General features: G+C 40.2%; 2 protein-coding genes across 2 annotated transcripts in view; one reads left to right on the forward strand and one right to left on the reverse strand.

Moving 5' to 3' along the window:
- The window catches only part of TFAP2E (transcription factor AP-2 epsilon), a 41509-nt gene extending 31409 nt beyond the window's left edge, over positions 1 to 10100 (forward strand). Inside the window, exons 6-7 of the mRNA XM_074217517.1 lie at positions 948 to 1089; positions 9385 to 10100. Of these exons, the coding sequence (XP_074073618.1) occupies positions 948 to 1089; positions 9385 to 9673 (431 nt within the window). The 3' untranslated portion in view covers positions 9674 to 10100. The remainder of the gene's footprint in view (positions 1 to 947; positions 1090 to 9384) is intronic.
- A 12292-nt stretch (positions 10101 to 22392) lies between these two features.
- Positions 22393 to 25271, reverse strand: part of PSMB2 (proteasome 20S subunit beta 2) — a 39968-nt gene continuing 37089 nt past the window's right edge. Inside the window, exons 5-6 of the mRNA XM_074217518.1 lie at positions 24517 to 24566; positions 22393 to 22639 (exon numbers count right to left, since the gene is read on the reverse strand). Coding sequence (XP_074073619.1) covers positions 22532 to 22639; positions 24517 to 24566 — 158 coding nt within the window. The 3' untranslated portion in view covers positions 22393 to 22531. The remainder of the gene's footprint in view (positions 22640 to 24516; positions 24567 to 25271) is intronic.

Here is a 25271-nt window from a genome sequence, read left to right on the forward strand (position 1 = left end):
CACTTCTTAAAACTTTATAGGTGGGATAGTTGGTCTCTGACCAATTGATTCTTCCCCCATCCCAGTTGATTTAGTCATGGAAAATAAGGAGCAGAAAACGAAGAGTATTTAGTTATCTTTTTTGCAAAGTATATAGAATTGGAAGGGGCAACACCATCAATTGGGTTATAATTGGCTATACCCTGAGTGGTGGTTCCGAAGTTCAACAGCTTTGAGGGAGTCCTGAGTGGTGCAGCTTGTGGAGTATGACTGCAGTCTGTATACCAGAGGGCAGCAGTAGGGGTATTGTAGAGGGTGTGTGTGTGTGTGTGTGTGTGTGTGTTTCCTTATGAACTGCAGAATTTTGAAGATGAAACAAAGGATTTATAAAAGAACAACCCATATACTCTGTTCTTTTTTTTTTTTTTTTTAATTTTAGGCTTGTTCCCTGAGGCCTTTATTTTTGTTGTTTCATACTCTGCTCTTAAGGAGCTTCCAGATATTCCCTGAGTTAAGGGAAAAAGCTTTTTCTTTTTAGGATTTTGCAAGGCAAATGGGGTTAAGTGGCTTGCCCAAGTCCACACAGCTAGGTAATTATTAAGTGTCTGAGGTCGGATTTGAACCCAGGTACTCCTGACTCCAAGGTCGGTGCTTTATCCACTACACCATCTAGCTGCCCAGGGAAAGGGTTTTTGGGGAGAGAGTTCTTATGTTGAATTCTGGAGGAAGCTAAGTAAGAATTAGAGGATGAGGAATTTGGAGGTCATGTAACTAAAACAGGATGAGAGGATGAGAAATCCCCAAAGGTTCCTTTCCCCCACTTGAAGCCGGCTGGTCAAGTTAGAAAGGGGCATTTCAGACTCACTTCTCTAAGCTTGAGAGAATGAATGCTCAGCAGTTCTGGACCAGGAGTAACAGGAGGGAGGAGAGTATGCTAGTTCCAATGACAACCTTCTACTTCTCTCCAGGAGAAGCTGTCCACCTCGCCAGGGATTTTGGCTATGTATGTGAGACAGAGTTCCCAGCCAAGGCAGCTGCTGAGTACCTGTGTCGACAGCATGCAGACCCTGCAGAACTTCACAGTCGAAAGAACATGCTGCTAGCCACTAAGTGAGTATGTGTTTGTAGAGGGATGGGCTAGGTTGGGTCAGGGGCTGGCACAGAGGGTCAAGTTGACTAGATACTGCCATCTTTGTCATCCATAGTCGTTTATCTCTCTTCCATGCCGCCATTCATAGCAAGCCTCAGATATCAGAGATCTCAAAATCTCAAACCAGAAGGACCCTCATGGAGTCTCCTTTAGAGTATAAGCTTCTAGAGGGCAGGTACTTTCTCTTGTCTTTTTTGTACCCCCTAGAGTTTTAAGCAAAGTACCTAGTATGTAGTAGATGCTAGTAAATGTTTATTAGTGAGTTGATCCATAATTGACCCAGTTTAACCTCTACCTGGACATGAATGTAGCCTTTACTTGAAGACCTTGAGAAGGAAGTATGAGAGTGGAAAGAGGATCTGCATTTAAGATTCCCCCCCCCCTTTTTTTGTGCAAGGCAATGGGGTTAAGTGGCTTGCCCAGGGCCACACAGCTAGGTAATTATTAAGTGTCTGAGGCTATATTTGAACCCGGGTACTCCTGACTCCAAGGCCAGTGCTCTATCCACTGTGCCACCTAGCTGCCCCCTAAGTCCCTTTTTTGACACTATCTTGGTGACCTGGGAAAATACACTTAATCTCCCTAGTCCTCAGTTCCCTCAGATGTAAAATGAAGAAGCCAACTTTTTCTTGATGGCCTCTGAGGATCCTTCTAGTTCTAGTTCTATGAACCTTCAGTAATGGGAAATCTATTATCCACTGTGCTCTTTCAGCCATAATTGTTAGGAAGTTTTTCTTAATTATCCTATTAAGATCTGCCTTCTGGCAATTTGTGCCCATCATTCCTTTTTCTGTCCTCTACTTCATGATAGCCTTGTACTTCAAATATATGAAGATTTTATTTCTTTGCAAGTTTTCAATTATCACCTCTATGTGAAGACTATAAATTTCTAGCCCTAAATGCTTTCCTGTTTGTCTGCTGCATAGCTCTACCATTCCAGGAAAATTTGAGGCTCTATATGTACTAAATTCATCCACTCCCAACTAGCTCTAAAAATCCTGATTCTTTAAAAATATATAATATCATTATATTTTGTTTTTGTCACTTTCAATTCCCAAAATAGTAACAGCTTTCTCTCTCCAAAAATTGGATGTTATTACAAAAAATTAAAAAGAACAAAAACAGCTCAGCAAAACTGGCCAACATACCTGCTAAGTCTCACATGTGCAGTGTTCCTCACCTATCAATTTTATCTCTGAAAAAAAGGGAGGGAACACATCCTCCTATTTGTACTTTGGAGTCAGGCTTGGTCATAATAATTTCATAGCATTTAGTTTCACTTTTTCCTGTTATTCCACATATTGTTTTCCTGGTTTTGCTTACTACAGTTTGCATCAGTTCATATATATTTTCCCATGCTTCTTTTTGTTCTTCATATTCATTGTTTCTTATAATGCAGTAATATTCTCTTATGTTCATGTAATACAGCTAGTTAAATCCTATGATTCTTTCTCTTCCTACCTTGCTTCTGTAAAGCCAACCAAGTTCCCTTCTTTAATATTTCCATTTCTGTTCATAATACCACCATCCTCATAATCACCCATGGTTAAAATACTGATATCATCTTTGGTTCCTCTTTTTTCATTAACCTTCTGACATCTGATTGAATGTTAAATGGCTTAATCTTTTTCCCCTCTAATATCTCTTTTTTTTCCTTAATGATCCTATCCTGCCATCAACTTTCCCCCCTTCAATCCATCCCATATATGAAGGCTAAATGTCCAGTTTTTATCATATTTATTGCTTGTAATATAAGTCAAAACTCCTTAACCTAGCATTCAAGGACCTACCTCTACTGTTTTGCCATGATCTTTCATTAGTCTCCTAAATGAACCCATTGCCATAGGTAAATTGATTTCCTCATTGTTTGCTAACATAACACGACTTTGTTATTTATTTATTTGTTTCTTTGTTTTTGTTTGGATTGTCCTACTTCTTTCTGAGCCTTTATTAAAATCCTACCCATCAATAAATCACCAAACATTTATTAAGTATCTGAAAAGTGCACTGGGAATCCAGATAATAAAATGATATAATTCCTGCCCTCAAGGAATGTACAGTTTTAACAAGAGAGACAATATACATATACATAGGTATACATAAAATTAATTTAAAGCATTGGAGGGAAAGATGCCAAAAGTTTGGAAGATAGACATATGTCCACCAAGAAAGGCTTTGTTTAGAAGATTGAACTTGAGCTAAATCTTAAAGCCAGTCTCCAAGAGACAGGATAAGGAGAGAGAATATTCCAAGTGTGGGAACACATTGTGCAAAGGCTATGCATAAAGGAAAATGAACTGTCATAGAGGAGTATCAACAGAAGGTCAGTATGGTTGGACCAAAACCTGAATGCAAGGAAGTAAGATATAAGAAATCTGAAAAGGCAGGATGAGACCAGATTATGAAAAGGTTTTTTTTTTTTTATTGTTTGTTAGTTTGCAAGGCAATGGGGGTAAGTGACTTGCCCAAGGCCCCACAGCTAAATATCAAGTGTCCAGGCCAGGTTTGTACTCAGGACCTCCTGACTCCAGGGTCAGTACCCTATCCACAGTGCCATATGTATGTCCCTTTGAAAAGCTTTAAATAATAAATTGAATTTATATTCAATCCCAGAGATAATAGGGACTCATTGAATTTTATTGAGTAAGAGAAAGAGGTAATTTGGTTACACTTGTACTTTAGGAAAATCATTTTAGCAACTGCGTGGAGTCTGGGGAACAGATTGGAGGCAGGGAGACCAATGAGAAGGCTATTGTAAATATATCTCATTCAGGGAGCGAAGAGAACTAGACTGAGATATGTGATAGTAGAGAAGGGGATGTCTATGAGAGATGTAGAAATGGAAACACTTGGAAATGGATTGACTGTGTGAGCTAAGAGTCAAGGATGACACCAAGATTAGATAGGGAAGTTTGGAAGAAAGGTAAATGTTAAGGAAAAGGTAAACAGTTCTGTTTCTAATTTAAGATGTTTATGGGACATCAAGCTTGAAATTGGAATCATAAGATTTGAGAGTTTGAAGAAACCAATCCATAAACAAAAGAAATTCCTAAAATAATGAACTCACATTTAAATAAAGGTCACTGAACCTTTGTTTAAAGACCTCAGAGGGGGATGAATGCTCTACACTTTGAGGAAGTCCATTTTACTTTTAGACAATTTAGATTAGTTAAATTGCTTTTTCTGACCCTCCAGTTTAATTTGCCTCTTTTTCAATATCTACCCATTGCTTCTGTCTGGGTTCCTTGGGACTAAACAGAATGAAGCTGGAGATCTCTAAGTGACAACCTTTCAAATTTTCAAGGACAGTATCCTATCCCCCAAATTCTCAACAACGGTTATCATACCTCCCCATATCATATCCTCCTTTTATGCTGTAGGGTAACTATATCCAAGTCATGAATTCAAGTCCCTTTACCATTCTGGCTTCCCTCCTCTGGATATTCTTATTTTTATCAATGTCTTTTTCAAATTATGGAACTCAGAACACAGTAATCCAGATGAGATCTGATAAAAGCAGAATACATTTGGACCATCACTTTACTATGCTGTAAAACTTTTTAATTAATTAATTATTTTTTTCAACTATATACAAAAAATTTTTCAACATTCATTTTTCTGTAAGGTTTTGAGGTCCACAGTTTTCTTTCTCCTTCCCTTCCTTCCCCTGGACAGAAACCTGTTATAAGTTATACATATTCAACTATGTTAAATATATTTCCATATTAGGAATATTGTGAAAGAAGTATTATAGGACAAAGATTAAGAAAAAAACATGAGAGGTGGAAAATCATAAAGCACAAAATAAGTTTTAAAAAATTAAAAATAGCATGCCTTGGTCTACATTCAGATTCCTTAGTTACTTTCTGGATGTGGAGGGTATTTGCCTTTACAAGTTTTTTAGAATTATCTTCAGTCATTGTACTACTGAGAAGAGCTAAATCCATCGTAGTTGATCATCTTGCAGTATTGCTGTTAATGTACACAAACTTCTGGTTCTGCTCACTTCACTCAATATCAGTTCATGCAAATCTTTCTAGGCTTTTATGAAGTCCACCTGTTTATGATTTCTTACAGAACAATAGTATTCCACCACATTCATTTATCACAGTTTCTTCAGCCATTCCCTGATGGGCATATCCTCAATTTCCAATTCTTTGTCACTACAAAAAGAGCTGCTATAAATATTTTTGTACCTGTCTTTTCCCCTTTTCTATGATCTCTTTAGGAGGTACTACATCACCTTCCATATGGACATTGAACCATTAACACTTAAAATCCTATCATTCAACCAGCTCTGAATCCATCTGATTATATCTCCATCTGACTCAGAGACCAAGAAAAAGATTTCCTGTGCTCAGCCAACAAGTATTTATTAAGTTTTTACTAGTGACCTGAACCTTAAGGATGGGTTATTCTAATATGCAGTTAGGTGGCAGAGCTAGGATTTTAAATGCATTTACTTGAATGAGATAACATAATAAAAGGTACTATTCTCATCCCTCTGGCAAGAGTTAGGGTTTAAGATTCTTAGGCATTAAGTTCCCAAAGCATCAACTTGATGACTATTCCTTTTATTTTATTTTTATTTTTAATTTAAATTTAATATATCTTTTATTTTTCCCCAATTACATATAAAACTTTTTAACATTCATTTTTAAGAAATTTTGAGTTTTAAATTCTCTCCATCCCTTTCTCCCCTTGCCTCCTCACAGAGAAAGGAAAGCAATTTGATATAGGTTATAATATGTGTAGAGATAGAAAAAACATATTTCCATGTTAGTCATGTTATGAAAGAAAACACAGATTTTTTAAAAAAATTTTTAAATAAAAAATTTTTTAAAATTTAAAAGAAAAATAAAGAAAAAGTATGCTTCAATCTGCATCAAGACTCCATTAGTGGGGCGGCTAGGTGGCACAGTGGATAGAGAACAGGTCCTGGAATCAGGAGTACCTGAGTTCAAATCCCACCTCAGACACTTAATAATCACCTAGTTGTGTGGCGTTGGGTAAGTCACTTAACCCCATTGCCTTGCGAAAAAAAACCCCTAAAAAAAAAGACTCCATTAGTTCTTTCTGACAGGTGTGGAATGAATCAAATGCATGCCACACATGGCCAGTGTATTAATTTTTTGGATTATTGTTAAGGGCAATACCATCCTCTCTGTCATCCAGACTTAATATCCTCCTGGACTCTTTATTGTATCTTATCACTTCTGTTTTCCCCCACCCATATTCAATCTGTTGCCAACCGCTGTTGTTTCTACTTTCACATCTCTCAAATATGCCCCTCTCTTTCCTTCATTACTTCCTCATCTCTGATAAGAAAGCATTATCTATAAACCATAGAACAATGAGTTTGATCTGATTTTTTGAAAAATTCTAGAATAGAGGGTTTGCAAACATCAGGAAAGCATTTTTTGTCGTGAGTCCTTTGGGACTGTTTTGGATCATTGTATTGCTGAGAATAGCTAAATCATTTGAACAGATCATCATATAATATTGCTGTTATTGTATACAATGTTCTCCTGGTTCTGCTCATCCATTTGTTTTTTTTTTTTTTGCATTAGTTCATATAATTCTTCTCAGGTTTTTCTGAGAGCATCCTGCTCAGATGATTAATCCTCTTAAATATGCTCCTAGTTCACTTACTGGCCCCTGCAGTGGTGTTTCCTTAAATGTGAAACCAAATCATGAATGTAACTGTGGTATTTTCCTTTCTATTTCTAATATATCTCTTTTCTTTAAAAAAGCATTTTATTGATTCTTTATTAAAAATATTGAATTTGTTAGAGTAAGTTTGCAATGTTTCTTTAAATTCTTTTTTGAAGTTTTATTTTAAAAATATTTACATGCCTTTTTTTAAACATGAGCTTCATTTCCCAAAATATCTTCCCCCCCTTCTTTACCCAGAGTCAAGTGAAATCAAGAGGTATTTAAGGGTCTACTATGAATTGGACATGGTGCTAAGTGCTAGGGATATAATCTAGAGAAGCAGAATGCAGTCCTTGTCCTTGACAAGCTCACAGTGTAATGGGAAGAGACAACATGCAATTATATAGGTACAACAATCTATATACAGAATAAATTGGAGATTTATTTCAACAGATGGAAGCTATTAAGGAAGAATCAGGAAAACCTTTTTTGTAGAAGGTAGGATTTTAGTGGAGACTTGAAGGAAAGCCAAGGTGGATTTGAGGAAGGAAGAGAATTCCAGGCATAGGGGACAAGCAAAGAATATGCTTGGAGTTGAGGGACTGGCATGTACAAGAAGGCAGTGTCACTGTATTGTAGAATACATAGGTGGGAGTAAGTTGTAAGAAGACTGGAAAGGTAGGAGGGGATTGGGTAGTGAATTTAATTTTAATTGAGTAATTTAAATTTGGGTAAATTTAATTGGGCAATGAATTTAACTTTAGGAAGATTACTTTGGTGGCTAAATGGAGAATGGACTAACTGGGAAGAGACTTAAGGCAGAGAGACCACCCAACACATTTTGCACTGGTCCAGCCATGAAGTGATGGGGGTCTGCATCAGAGTGGTGGAAGAATTAGAGGAAAATGTGAAAGTAGAAACAACAGGAGTTGGCAACAGTGGAGGTAGGGAAAAAGGGGATGGGATAAAGAGTCTAGGAAGATATTGAAGCCATGAGTCTAGATGACAGAAAGGATGGTGTTGCCCTTGACAGTAGTCAAAAAAATTAATACATTGACCATGTAGGACAAACATTTGCTTTGTTCCACATTTGTCATCTGTCTTTAGAGCAGGGTATAGTATGCTTCAGTGTCAGTCCTTTAGAATTAGTTGTTTGCTCTTTTGATCAGAATTCTAATGTCATTCAAGACTGTTTTCCTTAAATTGTTATGGTCTTTATATAAGATGGTTCTTCTGGCTCATTCATACAAATTCTTCCCAGGTTTCTCTGAATTCTTTATATTTGTTGGCTTTTGAGGTTCATTAGGGCTAAATTCTTTTCTGTCCAAAACCTTGGGCAAGGTTTTTATACTTCACACTGAGATCTGCATCAACAAAGCGAGTTTCCTCATTGGGAGTTCCTTACATGGATGAAATCTTAGATTGAGTGAAAAAAGAATACAATAATATTCTGTGGCATTCACATCACAGTTGGTTTAGCTATTCCCCAATTAGTGACTATTTACTTTTTTTCCTAATTCTTTGTTATCATAAAAAAGGGCTGCTATAAATATTCTCTACATAGGGACTTTCCTTCTGTCTTTTAGCTGCTTGGGGTTGTTGTATTTTTTATACTTCCGTCAATAAAATTCTGTGAGGACATGACCAGAACATGCCTTATTTGTCCATTTTCACCCTTGCACAAAATAGTTTATCATCCGTGAAGCTTGCTAACGACTATGGTGCTCAGGTCTATAGTCACCTACATTGCCATGGGATTCTATTTCCTTCATTTGCCCCCATCCCCCACCCCCATCACCTCAACAATTCTCAAGTGATAAGGCAATAGCTGCTCATCCATTAGAGGAGACATAGAATTAATAAGGGAACCACGATTAAGTATCTATTACAATCCAGGCACGATGTTAAGCATTTACAAATATTTGGATTTATATTCACAACAACCCTAGGAGGTAGGTGCTATTATTGTCATCATTTTACAAATGAAGAAACTGAGGGAGACAGCAGTTAAGTGATTAGTTCAGAGTCACACTTCTAAGAAGTGTCTGAAGCTGGATGTGAATTCAGGTCCTCAACTCCAGATCCAGTGCTCTAGCCACAGCTTCACCTAGCTGCCCCCCCCCCCCCCAGGAGTCAGGGGATCTGAGTTAGAATTCCAGCTCTAATTTTATTCATTAAGTGGGTGAGTGGGGCCAGATTGTGGAACATTTTGAATGACATGCTGAGCCTAGATTTTAATATAGGCAACAGTAACTCCTAAAGGAAGCTGGGAAGTGACTGGGTCAGGAGTTATAAAGTCATTTAATATTTCTTAGTCTGCAAAATGGATTTATTTATATCTGACTCAAAGAGGTATATGGAGGAAAGAGCTTTGAAAACCTTATACATATATATAATATTTATATATCTATATCCATATATATGAGAGTAAACACTATCATGTGAACAAATAATAAATATACTACTATACTATAACATAATATGATATTTCTCATCCTGTTCTCTTAGATGATTTCCTTTCTCCTCCCAATCTCATTGGACCCCTCTTGCACCAATTCCTTAACTAACTAACCTCGGATATCCCCCTCTTTCCCTGCCAGGCAAATCTGTAAGGAATTCTCAGACCTGATGGCACAGGACCGTTCCCCATTGGGCAATAGTCGACCCTCTCTCATCCTGGAGCCGGGAGTACAGAGTTGCCTCACTCATTTCAGCCTCATCACCCATGGCTTTGGGGGCCCAGCCATCTGTGCTGCACTCACAGCCTTCCAGAACTACCTGGTTGAGTCACTCAAGGGACTCGACAAAATGTTCCTGAGCAGCTCGGGTAATGGGCATCCTGCTGGAGACTCAAAAGCATCAGAAAAGGATGTGAAACACCGGAAATAATCTGCCTTGGCCTCCTGCCTCCTGCCTCTTGCCTCCACTCTCCTCTTCTTCCTGCAGTTCTCCCGAAGATTGGGAGAGGAGGTCTGATTCTTGAGTTTTTGGGGTAAGGGGGAAAAGGAAAAAAAAAAGACTAACTGTTGGATCATCCTGGAGCACAAGCTGGAAAGATTCTTTGTTTGCTTTCAAAGGCAGTGATCAGGGGAAGAAGAAAGAAAGAGACAGGGAAATCCAGGGATTGTCTGCAGGAATCAGAAGCAGGGGAAGAGTGTTGGGGGTCTGGGCTGCTTGGAGACCTCACTCCCTCTGTAGTATGATTCATTGTGAAGCTGGGGACTCAGTCATCCTACATCACACGTGCAATGTTCTGGCTTCTCTACTCCTCTCTGTGGAAGGGGTTTAGAGATTGCTAAGGATGAAAAGGTTTCTGAGGGAGCCTCCCTTTGTGGGGTAAGGGTTGGGGAAGGGGCTTCATAGGGTATTGGGGGGGGAGGGGATTGACTGGGGTGGGGAAGGATGTTTTGGGTTCCAGAGAGCGGGAATCCTTTGTCTGGTTGAAATTGGGGTATTGTGTGTGTGTGTGTGGGGGGGGAGCAGGGGTTATTGAGAGACACTCAGTCTCCCTCACCTCTCAAAGGAAGTATCTAGCAGAGAGCTGATGACCAGAGATCAGGGGTGAATGGGAAAGGGTTGGGTGTTGTTCAGGATTGGCTCTTTGACCCCTGCCCCCATCTCATTCCTCCAGGAGAGTGGTGGATATGAAGAACCGGCTCTGTTAGGTTCTTCAATAACTCTTCTTTCCCCCCCCCCCCCCCAAGATGGGAAGGACCCAAGGGAGAGAGGAGCTATTGAAAAACACAAAGCAGGAGCAGTTCTTGAGTCCAGGCCAAACTCCACTGCCCTGTCGCCATCTGTATATATTTATTTATGTTGTAATTAAATCAGAATGTCTCTAAGTGTCCATTGCGAGTTATTTATATTGGGTTGAATTGGGAATTCTGATTTGGTTTGGTTTCCTTCCTATTCGGCAAAGAGTCTGTCCAAGGGACCTCTGGGCCAATGGACATGGGAAGGAAGGGGGAGTTCTATCCCTGGGAACCTCAGGCTTGGCAGGGTGGCAGCTGAGATACTGCCACCTTTGCCATCATGTCACTGGTGAGGCCTTGTCAGCATTATATTGATTCTTGTTTCTCTGGATTCTGAAATAGATGTATTCTCCTCAAACCACCAAGGTGTCCTCTTAATAAAATCTTTTGATTGGCTGTGCAGCCCTTCCTGTCCTTCTTCAGGCCAAGAGCTAGAGGGTAGAGGTAGAGGAGGGATGGTTTATCAGTGGGAAGGAAATTATAAGGAGAAGGTAACAGGCTCTGCCAATGGTAGAGGAAATAACTAGGGGAATGCTAAAAGCCAATATGGTACAATGGACAGTTGCGTGCTGGGGTTAGAGGCAGGAAGCCCTGGGTTCAAATCCTGCCTCTGACATGAATTGTCTAACCATGGGCAAGTCACCTAACCTTTCTGTTCCCTCATCTCTAAAGTGGGCATGCTAATGTCAGATGCTTTGTGAGCTTTAAAGCCCCCTTTGAGCATAGGCTATCATTGAAGTTGCAGGGATTTTAGAATAGGATAAACTTGTATAGGCCAACTAGGTGACTCAGCAGATAGAGCGCCAGGCCTAGAGTTACGAATATGACCCATCTAATCCTGTTTGCCTCAGTTTTTTCATCTGAGAAATGAGCTGAAGGGGGAAGTATGGCAAGGCGCTCTAGAATCTTTGGGAAGAAAATCCCAAATGGGGTCACGAAGAGTCGGACAAGACTGAATTGATTAAACAACAACGCTCAACCTGTATTGTCATTGGACTAGGGGAGGGAAATCCTCCCAGTGCAGGTTAGTACTTTCTCTGCAATTTAAAGCCTAGAGAGTTCTCCAGAGCAATGGTAGAGGGGCCATTAAGATGTATACAGAGATCCCTATAGGGTCTCACCTATTGACTAAGTTTTTAAATGAAATATTATCTATGTCTTATTGCATTTTTATTTATTTTGTTAAAATTTTCCCAATTACATTTTAAACTGGTTTAGGTTGTATTAGGAGGTTTTTGGGGTTAGATGCATCTGTATTTGACACCTCTGGCCTAGTGCACTCAGAGGTTAAGGGACATGCCTAGGGTCACACAGTCAGGATGTCCTACATACTGAACTTGAATCCAGGTCTTCCTAAGGCTGGCTCCACTATGCCATCTTGCCTCTTCTGTCTGCAAATACAACAAATTATTGTTTTTCCACTTCATAGCTCCCTTTCCTCCCCCAAAAAATTAAATTAAAAAAAAAGTATGATAACTTCAATGCCTTATTGAGAGAGATGGCTGGAAGTTCTATTTTCTTCTGCAAAGACACACATGTCTCCCCCATTCAGGAGGGGAAAACTTTAGGAAACCACAGACTAATCTTACAAGATTAAGAATCAAGGGAGGGGAGGCCTAATCCAGAAAAGTAAGACTGAGGAGCCTCCGGAGGGCAAGCTTATGACCGAAGTCCAGTGAAGGAGGGCGGCTAGGTGGCGCAGTGGATAAAGCATCGGCCTTGGAATCAGGAGTACCTGAGTTCAAATCTGATCTCAGACACTTAATAATTACCTAGCTGTGTGGCCTTGGGCAAGCCACTTAACCCCATTGCCTTGAAAAATTTAAAAAAAAAGTCCAGTGAAGGGAATGTTGACTCATTGGTTCTGGCTTATTTCTCCTAGTCACATGTGACTGGTTTACAGACTGGGCCACCCAGCTTGGGAGAGATCAGTCAGCCCGCTGCTACCTCCTGCCTGTTGGACTAGAGTCTGTCTAACCCTTCACTGGACTTAAGGTTCACAAAGGAAATGTTCCTCAAACTTTTCACCATCTGAAAGTAGAGAATGACCTTGACTCTGACAGCTTCTTCCCTCTTCTTGATAACCCCAGTGGTGAATTTTGTGCTATTGAATGAGGCTCATTCTCAGGACAGGGTGCCCAAGAAAATGGCTTCAACTGGCAGGGGACTTCAGGAATGCCCTGGCTTGAGATTCTACCAATGGGAAAACCAGGCAAGGATAATAAGATGGCATGCATTTGCATAAAAGTATAGTGACATCTCTTTATCCACTCTGTTTTGGTGCTCACTTAGGTGAATAATGAATGTTTTTTCCTTGCGATCCAAGGGGAAGAGTATGGCTGGTAGTTTCTGAGTATTTTCTAAGATCTGTCCTGAAGTGAACTTAGCAAGAGCCATAACTCTTTCCATTTAGAGATGGACTCAGTAGATCTGTTTTGGGACTCTCATTTCTTTTTCTTTTGTTCCATCTTTATCCATTCTATCTACCATGCCCTAGGAACTATTTTTCCTTCATGCTGCAAGATGCTAGTGGGCAGCAGTCTTGTCTTTTACTTTGTTGTTTCTCATTGTTCTAAATCCAAATCATTCTGGAAAGCAATTTAGAAATGTATTAGCTTCATGTCCTTAGCCTGTCACATTAAAGTAAAGTGCCAAGGAAACATCCACAAAAAGCAAAGGGACCCTGAGAAGAACAGAATTACGTTTTCTCATCCTCTCCCCTCCTTTCTTCTCTCCCTCTCCCTCTTTTCTTTTTCTTTCCCTCTCCCTCCTTTCTTCTTCTCTCCCTCTCCCTTCTTCCTCTTCTCTCACTCTCACACTCTCATTTCTCCCTCTCACATTCTTCTCTTTCATTTCTCACTCTCACTTTCTCCTCTGATTCTTACTCTTCTCTATTTGTCTGTCTTCTCTCCTTCCTTTTTTCTCCCTCCTCCTTGTCTCTCCCTCCCTTTCCTTTTTCTTATTCTCTTCTCTTTTCCCCTTTCTTTCTCCTCTCTCCCTCCCCTCCTTCTCTTTTCTCTCCCAATTCTCTCTTCTCTATGTTCTCTCTCCTTCCCCTTTTCTCTTTTCCTTCCTTCCTCCCTCACCCTTCCTTCTTTCCCTTCTTTCGCCTTTCTCTTCCCTCTCCCTCTTCTCCCTCCTCTCCCTTCCTCTCTTTCCTTCTCTCTCTCTCTCTCTGTCTCTCTCTCTCTCTCTCTCTGTCTCTCTCTCTCTCTCCTCCTCCCCCCTCAAGTCTTGGCCTCCAACAGCAGCACGAGGTTTTGCACTCTTCCTTCCACAGCTGGGTTGAGTTAGAAAACATGAATAACCTTATTGGATAACGACCTAATGGCACATTATCACGGAACCAAACCGCTTAAAATGTCACTTTGCATTTACAAGACTGCTCCCGGTTTGAACTGTGAGTTTTAGTGGGGAGAAGAAAATCTTTCTCCTCTCTAGGAAGGCCAAGAAAGGGGCCCAAATTTGGAGGAAAGTAGGTTTTAGTCTGTTTCATTTAGAAAATGAAGGAAACCTTAATAGGATGGAGGGAGGAGGAGTCAAGATATTGAAGAGAAGATATTGGTGGATGTTGGCACAACTGGGGTTTGTGGAGCAGAGTCAGATCTCAGCTAATGAGCTTTGAGGGTTTAGTCTAGCAAAGATGGTACCCAGTGATAAGGCCCAGACTAGCTTTGTAGCTAGAGTTCTAGTAGAGTCATGGTAAAAAGACTATGGCATCTTGCCCACTTCGACCAGGACTATCTTTGATGGATCCCTATTTCCTGTGCCAACATTATGGAAACTGAGAAGGTCCTCAGAGATCATTGATATAACCCTCTCATAGTGCAGGGCTACTACTAAGAGGGGAAAAAAAGACTATAAGGGGAGGGGTTGACCTGGAAGCTAAAGCTCTTTGTTCTTACAGAAGGCAACCTTCATTAGGACTGGGAGGGCTCAGAGGTAACAATGCTATCTCTAGGGCAGGCATTCTAGACCTGAGCACCATAGATATAGATTTCAGCATATCCATGAACTTGCAAAAGATGAAAATTACATCTTTCTTTTCACTAACTGATAACTGAAATTAATCATTACCTTCAATTAGGAATTATAATAAAAATCACATATTTGTTTGCATCCAGTGCTTAACAGAGCCTGGAATGTGTTATTCAGTCATTTTTCAATCATGTCCGATTCTGTGACCCCAATTGGGGTTTTCTTGGCAGAGTGGTTTGTCATTTCTTTCTCTAGCTAATTTTGCAGATGAGGAAACTGAGGCAAAGAGTTAAGTGACTTGCCCAGAGACTCAAAGCTAGTAAGTGGCTGAGATCAGATTTGAACTCAGAAAGATGAGTCGTCCTGACTCCAGGCCTAGTATTCTGCCATTATGCCATCTAGCTTGCCCGCCTTGCACATGGAAGACACTTAATAGATGTTTATTGAATTGAATATCAAATTAGTTGTTGCAAGTTGCTTAAAATATTGTTTATACTCATTTCAACTTCAGAATTGCCAATGTAGATCACACATGATTAACTTTTCTGCTATGGACTGTATTTCAATATAATTGATTTCCTTTTTAATGCTATTTACTTTATTTAATGCATTTAAAAACGTTATTTTGAGAAGGGGTTCCACAGGCTTCAACAGACCACCAAATAAATCTATGACAGAAAAGTTAAGAAGCTCTAATCTAAAGCTATTATGAGAGAGTCAGGCTTCTTACAAATTCCTTCTGGCCAACGTCTTCCTCTGACTACATTTTTGGCTTGGGTATAAACAGAAAAGCGACAAGGAACCAAAGTGAGCCAAGCACCACCAGGATTTGGCTAAATTGTCTTTAATATACCTCATACTTAGCCTGTGTGGACTCAACCCAAGAGAGCTGAACAGAACAAACCCAATCCAACATTACAGAATGTTATTCTAGAATGCAATTTAGATCACTGAGTCAAGCTCCCTTATTTTACAGATGAGAAAACAGACCCATAGACAAGCAAATGAATGTACAGGTAGTAAGTGGCAGAGGCAAGATTTAAATCCTGGTACCCTGCAATTAAATCTAACATCCATTCTACTGAATCATGACCGTTTCTTTAGGCACAGAATTTCAGAATTGGAAAGGTCTTCAGAAGCCACATTACCCAACCCATGTCTGACCATCTATTCCTCCCTCCCTCCCCCCTTCCTCCCTTCCTTCTTTCCTTCCTTCCTTCCTTCCTTCCTTCCTTCCTTCCTTCCTTCCTTCCTTCCTTCCTTCCTTCCTTCCTTCCTTCCTTCCTTCCTTCCTTCCTTCTTTCCTCTCTCTCTTTTTTGGTAAATAGTATTTTATTTTTTCAATTACCTGTAAAGATAATTTTCAAGATATATTTTTATAAGTTTTCCAGTTGCAAACTTTTTCTTCTTCACTCCCATCCCCCCTCCCTAAGAGAGCAAGCAATCTGATATAGGTCATACATGTGCAATCATGTAAACATATTTTCACATTAGTCATATTGTGAAAGAAGAAACATTACAAAAGGGGAAAGCTACAAAAAAAGCAAAAAACAAAAAACAAAAGTGACAATGGTATGTTTTTCATCTGCATTCAGACTCCTTGGTTCTTTCTATGGATGTGGATAGCATTTTTCATCATGAGTCTTTTGGAAACGTCTTGGATCATTGTGTTGCTAAAGAGTTAAGTAAATCATACTTGACTGTTGTACAATGTTGTTGCTACTATGTACAATATTCTCCTGGTGCTGCTCACTTCATTCAACATCAGTTCATGTAAGTTAAATAATCTTTTCTCCACATATCAAAAGAATATTCTACACATATCCAACAAGGGGCCACATAGTCTTGGTTCTAAGAGCTCTGATGAGGGGAAGACCACCATTCCACTTTTTTATTAGAAATGTTTATTAGAAGCATTTTTTCTTCTTAGTCTTTTTTTTAATTTTTTTTTTTATTTTTTAGGTTTTTTTGCAAGCCAAATGGGTTTAAGTGGCTTGCCCAAGGCCACACAGCTAGGTAATTATTAAGTGTCCGGGACTGGATTTGAACCCAGGTACTCCTGACTCCAGGGCCGGTGCTTATCCACTGCGCCACCTAGCTGCCCCCTTATATAGTCTTAATTTATCTCTTTGTAAAACCCACCTTTTAGTTTTGCTCTTGGGCCAAACAGAACAAAGGTGACTGTTCCACATGACAGTTCTTTATGAAGACAGTCGTCATTATGCCTCTTCTCTTCCACTTCTTTCCTCCAATCTCACCCCACCCTCAATCACTTTTTCACTCTAAACATCTCTAATTCCTTTAACCTGTACTCATATAGCATGAATCAATGGTCCCGCAATATCCATGTTGCTCCTCTCTAGGCACTTTTACTTTTGATCCACTCTGAATATATCTTGGAGATATACCTAGTTATAAACAAGTGAACTTCTTGAGAGTAGGGACTTGCCTTTATCTTTGTATCTCATACATAGAAGACATTTAATAAAGATCTTTGGAGCAGCTAGGTGCTGAAATGGATAGAATGTAGGGCTTGGAGTCAGTAAGTTGTTAAATCATTTTTCATTTGGGTCCAATGCTCTGTAACCTCATTTGAGGTTTTCTTGGCAAGGATACCAGCATGGTTTGCCATTTTTTTTCCTCCACTTGTTTTTAATAGATGAGTAAAATGAGACAAACAGGGTGAAGTGACTTGCCAGGGTCATCCAGCTAGTAAGTCTGAGGCTAGATTTGAGCTCAGGAAGATGCGTCTCCCTGACTCCAGGCCCAGTACTCTCTAATTGCCCTGTGGAGTCAGAAAGATCTGCTTCAGATACTTACCATCTGTGTGACCCTGGACAAGTCACTTTGCCCTGTTTGCCTCAGTTTCCTCAAATGTAAAAAGAACTGGAAAAAATGGTAAACCATTTTCTTTATCTTTTCCAAGAAAATTCCAAATGGGGTCATGAAGAATTGCACATGACTGAACAAAAAATAAATGTCTTTTGAATTTCTAAACTGTGGTTCTCAAAATTGAACACGATGCTTCAGATATGGTCTGCCCAGGGTCGAGTATAGTGAAACTAGCTTTTCATTCCTGGATAGTATGCATTTCTTAATACAATCTACAATTGTATTAGTTTTGTGGATTCTATCACACTATTGACTCATGTTGAACCTTGTGATATACTAAAAAATGCAGATCCTTTTCTGACCACCTTGTCTAGCTATACTTCCTCCAAATGTACTTGTGGGGTTTTTTAACCCAAGTGTAACACTTTGCATTGATTTCTTTTAAATTTAATCTTATTAGATTTGACCCAGTGTTCTAGCCTGATGCATTCGGAATCCTGACTAGCCTCCAGTGTGTTAGCTATCCTGTCTGGCTTTGTGCCACCTGTAGATTTGATAAACATGCCATCTATGCCTTCATTAGAGAAAATGAATCGAGAAAACAAAGTACAGGTCTTCTGATACTGGCCTGTGGTCCTATCGGTTACCTACTCACCAAAGGTCCTCAGGAAAAGACCATCTTTAGACAGGAAATCGAAAAAATAAGAACAGGGTTCTGTTAACTCCTTGGGCCTGAGGCTTTGCTAATAAGACATATGGTCAGGATTATTAGTTGGAGCGGAGGCAACAGCTCACTGTGGATATTGGAACAACACAGAAAGACTTTTAAAGGGTCATGACATTTTCTTTTTTCCTTGATGACTTTTTTTTCCTGGGGAAAATTTTTATTATTTTTTAGCCTCTGACTTGCTTGGTTTGGCTCTAATGAAAAATAGTGGTGATTTATATATGTATAGCTGGTTTACTTAGCAGCTTTTCTGCACATCTGGTGGCCTCAAATTAAAATTCATGCATTTAGACAGCTAAGACTGCTCATCATGACTTTTAAATCACTGGGAATTCAAGAGGCAGCAGTATAGTACTGTGGAAAGAGTCCTGGCCTGGAAGTTGGGAGTCCTGGGTTCTAGATTCTAATCTAAAACCAACTGAGTGATTTTGCTAAGTCACTTCCATTCCTCTGAAAAGGAAGAGATTTTCTCCTCTGAAAATTGAGTTTGGTAGATGATTTTCATAATGACTTTCAACTTAACATTCAAGATACTAGAGTCTTTTGTAAAGCTAAAAATGGGTGACTTATCAAAATAGAATCCCTTTCCCTTTTTTAGAAGATAAATGTGGAGAGGAAAAAATGTAACCCTTTAAAAAATCAGTAGACCCTAATGAGGCAAGGGCAGTAACCTTCTTGAAGCTTGGGCACCAATACTATTATTAAATATAAGGCAGAAAAGATTAGTAGGTCTTGAGAGGCTTCTGGGAAGGATCCCAATTTTCCTTTGTGGATTTTGCTTTCACAACAAAAGGTCTTTATAAGGACCAGCAGGCAAGCTCAAGAAGAGGATGGGACTTGATTGATATTCTAAACTTCTAAGGGTGCAGAACTGTTTTAGTGGCCAGGGTTACTGGCACCTCTGAACCAGAAGGGGTTTTCAATGTCCTTCAGAGAGGAGCTTTGTGTTGGCAGTTCAGACATCCTGATTTCCTTCTTTCTTCCCAGAAGGTGCCAAGATGTTGGTTCCTGGTAAACCTCCAGTATCTCTTCATCAGCTGGCCCTGGTGTTCTCTCTTTAGCCCAAGGCTAAACAGATGCTCCCCACTCCAACCTCCCTCCAACCAGAGGTCTGGGAAGGGATAAATTGTTTTCTGTTTATTAATCACCTGTAAGCAGATGGGAGCCAATAGGAAGCCCATCAGGAGCAGAAGCTTTGGGAAGGAATCAAGGGGGTATTAAAGGAACAGCGTAGTCCTCATAGCTTCTGACTTTCTGAGTCGACTGCTGAGCCTACTCTCCAAGGAGGCAACATAGAACAAAATACCACCATTAGACTTGGAAGTCAGACCTGGATTCTGGTCTTGTTACTGTGATCTTGGCCAAATCACTTAATTTTTCAGATCTCAGTTTCTCCTCTACAAAATGAGAAGTTGGCCAGATGACTCCCTGGCTCTAATATCGTGAGACTGTTATTAGTACTGGGAATAGTCTTAGCATCACAGTTCTACCATTGAATACCTAAATTACCTTGGACAAGTCACTGTCTCTGGACTCAAAATGGGGGCGGTGGGGGTAGACTTAGTTAACTTGTAAGATTTCTTCTGCTTTAAAATTATGATCCTTTAATCCTTAAAAGATCATCTAGTTCGTTTTTCTTCAACTTTTAAAAATGATACTATCAACTCAAAGAGCTCAGGTGACTTCAGACAAGTAGTATCATATCAACATTGCAACAGTAATTTGAACCTAAATCTCTTGACTCTTCAGGCTGTCTCCTTCCATTAAATCAGGTTTCCCCTCTCTATTAACAAGGACTTAAGTACTCACAGTCTGGTTGAAATCTCAATACTGCAACAGAAGAGCTGCATTCCTTTAAAAAAATTTTATGCAAAACCAATTGGGAACAAAATGTTGGAGAAGCTCAGCATGCCAAACCAAACAGTGTTTGTCTAAGCCAACACCTTTGTTTAGGCTGCAAGTGCATTCAAAATGGCTACTTTGTTCCCACCACTCTAGTCAAACAAAGATCCACTTTTGGACCCTCCTGACCCCCCAGAGGATTCTTGTAGCTTTTAAGGTCCCCCTGGACTGCAGCTCCTTCCAGCAGGCCCCATTCTCCTATTCCTCTCCCCTCAACTTCCCAGGTCTGATCTATGGCCTGGAATCTCTAGAGTAGGTATCCCTCCTGCGATGGTAAAAACAGGTGATCCACGGATCTTTTAAAAATATGTTTTGTAAGCAGTCCTTGGTCTCAAGTGGAACCTTCTACTAGACTTATGAAAAGGCAGGACTAATTAAGTTACATGAGGCCAGTAGTTACTCGACTTGACTTAGGCCACTGTGGCAATTATAACTAGGAGCCTGCAGAGTAAGGATTCCCATGTCATAATGGTGATGGTGGAAGTTAGCTACTAGCATTTATGGTATTTTATTATATTTTCTAAAGTAAATTTATTTTTCCAAACCCATGTAAAGAGTTTTCAACAATCTTTTTTTTTCTGGTAAGGTTTTGAGTTCCACATCTTTCTCCCTCCTTTTCCTCTTCCCTCCCCTAGACAGAGAGTAATCTAATATAGGTTATGCAACTATGGTAAAGATATTCCCATAATAATCATATAATAGAAGAATCAGGACAAAAAGGAAAAAATACATATAACATAAAACAAATTTTTTTATAAAACTGAAAATAGTATGCTTTGGTTTGCATTCAGACCTCATAGGTTCTTCTCTGGACGTGGATGTATTTTCCATCACAAGTCCTTTAGAATTTTCTTTGATTATTACACTGCTCAGATGAGCAAGTCCATCAGACTTGATCTGTTAGTGTGAACTATGTTCTCTTGGTTCTGCTCACTTCACTCTGCATCAGTTCATGCAAGTCTTTCCAGGCTTTTCTGGTGTGCCCATTCATGATTTCTCACAGAACAGTTGTCTATCACATTCACATACCATAAATTATTATTAAGTTCTGAGGTTAGATTTGAACTAAGGTCCTCCTGACTCTAGGCCAGGTGTTCTATTCACAGTGCCTGATTTAGAGCATTTTTTTCATGACTAGATTCTCATGGTGCTTTCAACAAAGCACTTCATACAATCTCATTTTATCCTCATAACAACCCTGGGAAGGTGCTGTTATTATTCTCACTGCACAGATGAGGACCTGAGGCAGTGACTTGCTCAGGTTCACACAGCTAGCCTGTATCTGATGCCAGATTTGAACTCATGAAGAGTCTTCTTGAGGCCAGGCCTAGTGCTCTGACACTATGGGGCCCCCTAGCTGCATCTTTCTCTCTATTATACCAAGCTGACTTGATGATGATCATTGGAAGACATCACACACCAGAGTGGTTTGCCATTTTTTTCTCCAATTGTTTTTATAGATGAGCAAAATGAGGCAAACGGTGAAGTGACACACACAGTCAAGCCATGGGTTGTATATTTGGGAGTCAAGGTCCTGTGCAAGCATTCTGAGGCCCCTCCAGTACAACTTCCTCTTATGAGAACTGTTGAGCAGGAAAAGTAACTCTTTAAAGATGAATCTGAGCTAGGAAAGGCAGGAATGGGACAGTGTATGGGGCTAAATTTATGGCAGCTTGGGTTGTGCTTAGTGAATTCTTTGCTTAATAAGGCATCTTAGGAAAACATGGAAAGACTTGCAGAATATAACAATGGATGAGTAAAACAAGCAGAACCAAAAGACACTGTATGCACTAACAACAATATTGCTTGAAGAATAAATGTGAATGAATAATCTATTCTATTATCTGAATATTCAAATCAACTCTAAAGGACCACCTACAGAGAAAAGAATTGATATATAGAACTATGAATTATACAACTTCACAAATATAGCTATATCAAATGTTGGCTTTCTCTAGTGAGGGGTTGGGAGGGAGGAAGACAGTTTGGAACTCAAAAAAGACAAAAGGCAACACAATATACAATATACAACAATAGACACAGAAAGAACAACAAAACAATCAAAACTGAATTCCATGAAATCAAAGAGATCTGAAAAGACAATGACTTTCGCATCCCTTCTGCAAAGTTTAGGGACAAGACAAAAGTGGAATCCTGCATTTATCAGACTTTTATAAAATGTTTGTTAGTTTGGTTAACTCAGGGGAAAGGGCCCTTTATTGAAAGTGGTTGGCATACACTAGGAAATGTGGTATTTAAATAAAAGCTATCAATAAAAAATTTCTTTAAAAAAAAAAAAAGGACAAGAGAGACTAACAGCACATCATAAGAATACACCAGGGAAAAGGGACCATTCACCAAGTTCAATGGTAGATCTTCCCTAAAGGAAGAACCCAATCAAACAAAAGAGCCCAATGTGTCAATATCCAGTTTTATTGGCATCTAGTTATCTATGAATAGTGAATTTCAGAAGTGTAGAAAACAATACTAAAGGAGCCAGTCACAAAAAAGGTAGCCTGGTCAGTGGAGTCAGTTTGAGGCTGTAGGAGAGGTGGGTTAGGAGCTCTTCTTGGAAGGGAGGATGGTGTCCAGCTCATGGATGCCATCTTTGTCAATGATGCGGACACTGAAGGATGGCAGGTTCAGTATGAAGCGCTTCTGGAGCTGCAGGGGAGACAAAGAACATGAAGGCTAGCTCTTTTCGGAGGCCAGGAAGACTAAGCAGTGTACATACCATCTGACAAGAACCTGGAAATGTGACTGGATGCCTGGATCCCCAACCGACCAGAGAAGCAAGAGTACCAATCCTTCTGCTCTTTAACATACTGTCTCAGTTAGTTCTTCCCAAGAATTCCCTGGCCTAAGAGGTTCAGGTAGTCTGGTGTAGTCTGGTCTCAAAGAATATGGGAATGTAGATTTGTGAAACCACTCAGCCTGTATTACATAGATCTCTCTTATATTGCAGAAAATCTGTCTGTACTAAACCTAATAAAAGAAAAAGAAGGCTGGGGGCCAAGGTAATACTCTTTCCAGGTCTCATTAGCCAATCTCCTAAACCAGTCAGAGCAAGTTCCGCCCTCCTACCTCAAAACTCCAACTCCTACCTACCTCCCTTCTCCAATTCAGGTCAATGTGTCAGTGGGAATCATCTCTGCTTTCTAATAAGCATTTCTGTGTGAGAGGAAATTGCAAGGAGACTGTGGTCTGCACATTTCAAGACAGATTTTGCTGCTATCCCAGTTGGGGATAACTGAGAAATGGAGCTGGAGGAAATCATTGTTCCTCTATGGTCTTCCTTGCCTCCTCCTTTCTATAACTCTCCTCATATAAGGAAGAAAACTTCCCTAGACTTCCTTTAGGATGCAGTCATCCACCCTGTTCAGCCTTCACACCTTGAAACCCCCAACCCCAGCAGACAAGCAGTCCAAGAAAGACATGTTCCCAGAAGCCTCCTTTATGGCTGAACACCATGCTCTAACCTACTCCCCAACCAAAAGCTTGAGGTCAAGAGCCAGCCTCAGACAGGGCAGTACAGAGCTCAGGCTGACAGTCATTGAGAACATTAGCAAACAAAAGAGATTCTAGAGTATTCCCCTAAAGTCACCTCTGGGTCCCTCAGCTGCCCAGATCAGGAGAGTATGAAAGAGAATTTGTTTTCAGATGCTACTATGGTAGGGAGATTTACAAACGGGGGTGGGGGGTGGGGAAGAGCTACTGCAATGGAGTGAATGCAATAGGCTTCAGGGAGAAGATACACTAATATTCACTGGACATGCTCCCTCCCATCAGTTCTGCCAAGGACCTCTAGGATGCTTTGAGAAGCATGGGTAAAGAAAATTAGGAAAAGAGAAGCCTAATGTGGCTATTTTCTCCAGAAAGAGTGACTCTCCTCTTTCTCTTATAAATGAACATGTACAACTTTAGGATGAGGGGTTAATAAAAAGAAACCTTCCCTCAGCAACTCAGTGACCAAATATCCGGAACATCCTTCTCCACTTTGACCTTTTCCTTTGCTCCAAACTGCCAAGTTCTTTTCTGCTGCTCCTTGAATATAGACTTGTCTATACTCCCTATTTTGACTACACTCCATGCTGAAGGAAGATTACTTAAGGAATCACACACATCTCACAGCAAGCATTGATTTTAAAGTCTACAAAGCACTTGATACAGTTTATCTTGTTTGACTGATTTATGTTTTTTAAAGACATCAAATCTGCAGGTCACAATAGATACAAAGCTTTAAAAGTGCCATACGTGGTTAGCTGCACCAATAGGATGTTAAGTTGAGAAGAACCAGCAGTGAGGAAAAGCAATTAAGCTCAAGAGTTTACTTTGGGAAGGATGTGAACCATGTTAGCATAGATAACCAGGTTGCTACCCCCCAAGCCCTCCCCTCGGTAGCCACTCCACATCTGGCTAGTGGGTATTTATTACGCCTTCTGGCAAGGACAGGAAAAAAATGCGACTGAGGAACAGGAAAAATATTGGCAAACACAAGCAGACAAACATTCCTTTCTCAAGATCACATGGGAGCCACTCACCTCTTCCAGACATTTCTTCAGGAGCTCTACTGCCTCCTCACGTGTGATACCTGAAAGAGAAAACACAGACACACTGCTACACACACGCACACACAGGCTGCTTTAATTACAGCCTAACTCTCCTACCCCAAACATTTTATTAAATTTAAACAGCTTTTTCAGCTCAGTGCACACACGACCAAAAGAAAAGAGTTGAAGAAAAACTCTCCTTCCAACTTAGAGCAAACACATTCCATATGTACTCCAGGGTGCCCTGGACCCAAGTGTTCCCACTGCCACAAGCCATTGCAAATCGATTTGTTACAGGGAATGGGAAGCATGACGGAATTTTGCCTCCCATGGCCAGGGATCTGCCTTTGGAGAAGTCCAGCCGTCTCTCTCCCCTTGACTTTATTACGGATTTAAATCAGCTCCATCTGCCTAGGGCCGGCTGCAAGTCAAGGGGAAAAGCAGGGCCTGGGTTTCAGTGCTACTTTCCCTGCTGGGTATTAACTATAACAATGGGGAAGGCACGTGTGGGCTATCTCTGTGATTCTCACACATTAGGACGAAAAGAGGCTCTCGATGGGGATGGCAAACTGGAATGACATGTTGCGCAATTAGGGTTAGGTGGGGAGGAGCTTGGGCTTTTTCTTCCTAGTTTTTGGTGGAGAAGCTGGAAGAATCACCGACAAGTTACAAAAGAATTACCAAAAGACAAAGGCTGGTAACATCTTAGATAGAAATTGTAATACTGATATGGTTGGGTTTATAGA

The sequence above is a fragment of the Macrotis lagotis genome, chromosome 1, assembly GCF_037893015.1.
Source record: "Macrotis lagotis isolate mMagLag1 chromosome 1, bilby.v1.9.chrom.fasta, whole genome shotgun sequence".
In the NCBI taxonomy this organism is placed as follows: domain Eukaryota; kingdom Metazoa; phylum Chordata; class Mammalia; order Peramelemorphia; family Peramelidae; genus Macrotis; species Macrotis lagotis.